At 45.4% G+C, this 1,527-nt stretch overlaps 1 protein-coding gene across 1 annotated transcript in view; it reads right to left on the bottom strand.

The window, feature by feature from the left end:
* LOC111964784 (dedicator of cytokinesis protein 2-like) overlaps positions 1–1,527 on the bottom strand; it is a 169,685-nt gene that overhangs the window by 153,798 nt on the left and 14,360 nt on the right. The window contains 3 exon segments of the mRNA XM_070443843.1: positions 692–795; positions 972–1,044; positions 1,419–1,517. Of these exon segments, the coding sequence (XP_070299944.1) occupies positions 692–795; positions 972–1,044; positions 1,419–1,517 (276 nt within the window).

Raw genomic sequence — 1,527 nt, 5'->3', positions numbered from 1 at the left:
GAGGATGGGACGATGGAGACTCGTACCTGCCAAGCCCTCGACGCGAAACACCGGGTGACGTTTCCAACAAGGGGGGGAACCTGGAGTCGCAGGCAGTGTAGGAGGCCCTGTGCTGGTCAGCCTCCAGAGAACAGCCTCACCATCTCAACCCTCGTCTGGCTCCAGGCCAAGAATCAACCAGAACGGTGTGTGTGTATGTGTGTGCGTGTAGTTAATGTGTGTGTGATGGTTTGGCGCTGGGGGGGAATGACTCAGAAACAGACTGAGTATGTTCTAGATAACAATGTGAGAGGGATGTCATTGTTTTGTTGCCTATCACACACACCACGCACGTCACGACCGGGGGTGAGTAGAGGCCACAGTTTAGTTTGGAAGTGAGTGAATGAACAGTAATTAATCATCATTCAATTTGGCGCTTAATCAATAATTCCAGTTCATTTGGCAGTGAATCTACAATGACTTAGTTTAGCCTATTCAGTCAGTTGTGAATTTATAATCATTCAGTATCCTTGGTGATTTGGCTATGACTCTGACGTGATTCAATTCTCCAGTTCTTTTAGCTGTGAATCAATAATAATTCAGTTCCCTTGGCTATTTGACTGTGAATCTGTACTGGTTCATTTCTCCATATGAATGTGAGTGGTTTCCGTGGTTCTGTAGTTATGTGAATCAGAGTTGATTCAGTTCTGACCTTGAAGACAACCAGTTCATGAAGTCCATCCTGCAGCACTGTTCCGTCCRCCTTCATCAGATGAACAAACGCCATGGCAAAGTTCTTCTCACTCTTATCCTTAGCTACAGAAAGAGAGACGACGGGGGGAGACAGACCGAAGAGAATTAATTTAGTAGAGGAACGCAATGACTTTGCCCCCTGTCACATTGCTTTCATCCCTCCAGTCCAATCAGCTCAGTGGTTAAGAAAGTAAGGATGCAATGGGAGGATATGTGAGGCCAGAGTTGGGTGTACTCACACTCCTGAGAGGAGCGGTGTCTGAACATGAAGCGCAGGTGGCTCCTATGCATCTCCTCCAGAGGGATGGCCACCTACAGGACGGAGGACCACGTTACATCTCCTGTTATTGCCCTGTGTTTTGCGCAATCATGTGACATGCCTGGATTTGAACCTTTATTTAAAACTTTTTCCTCAAACCTTCCAGTTTCTTTTTATTGTCAGATGATCCAGCACYATCATCAGACAATTGCTTTYATTTTTGGTGTAATTATTCTTTCTGGATAAGGCTCAAAATACAGGATGAAATCTTGCAATGTCACATGAATGCACAAAACCAATGCCCTACAATACCACATATTAAACAGACTATGCATAGTAGTATACACAAAGGGCAACAGTTGATCAACATGCACAAGCATACAACAACTAGATAATCAAACACCCACACGCATACACACACACTGACCTTGAATGTCTCCATCCAGCGTGGTTGTTTGACCTGGTAGTAGATGACAGATCTGTACTCATTCAGCGGCCGATCCCCGGCTCCCAGACAGATAGAGTTCTACAGGACA

This window comes from Salvelinus sp. IW2-2015, linkage group LG6.1 (genome assembly GCF_002910315.2).
Source record: "Salvelinus sp. IW2-2015 linkage group LG6.1, ASM291031v2, whole genome shotgun sequence".
NCBI classification, from domain to species: domain Eukaryota; kingdom Metazoa; phylum Chordata; class Actinopteri; order Salmoniformes; family Salmonidae; genus Salvelinus; species Salvelinus sp. IW2-2015.
Note: the sequence above shows the minus strand (reverse complement) of the source record. Positions and strands in the feature narration are given on the sequence as shown.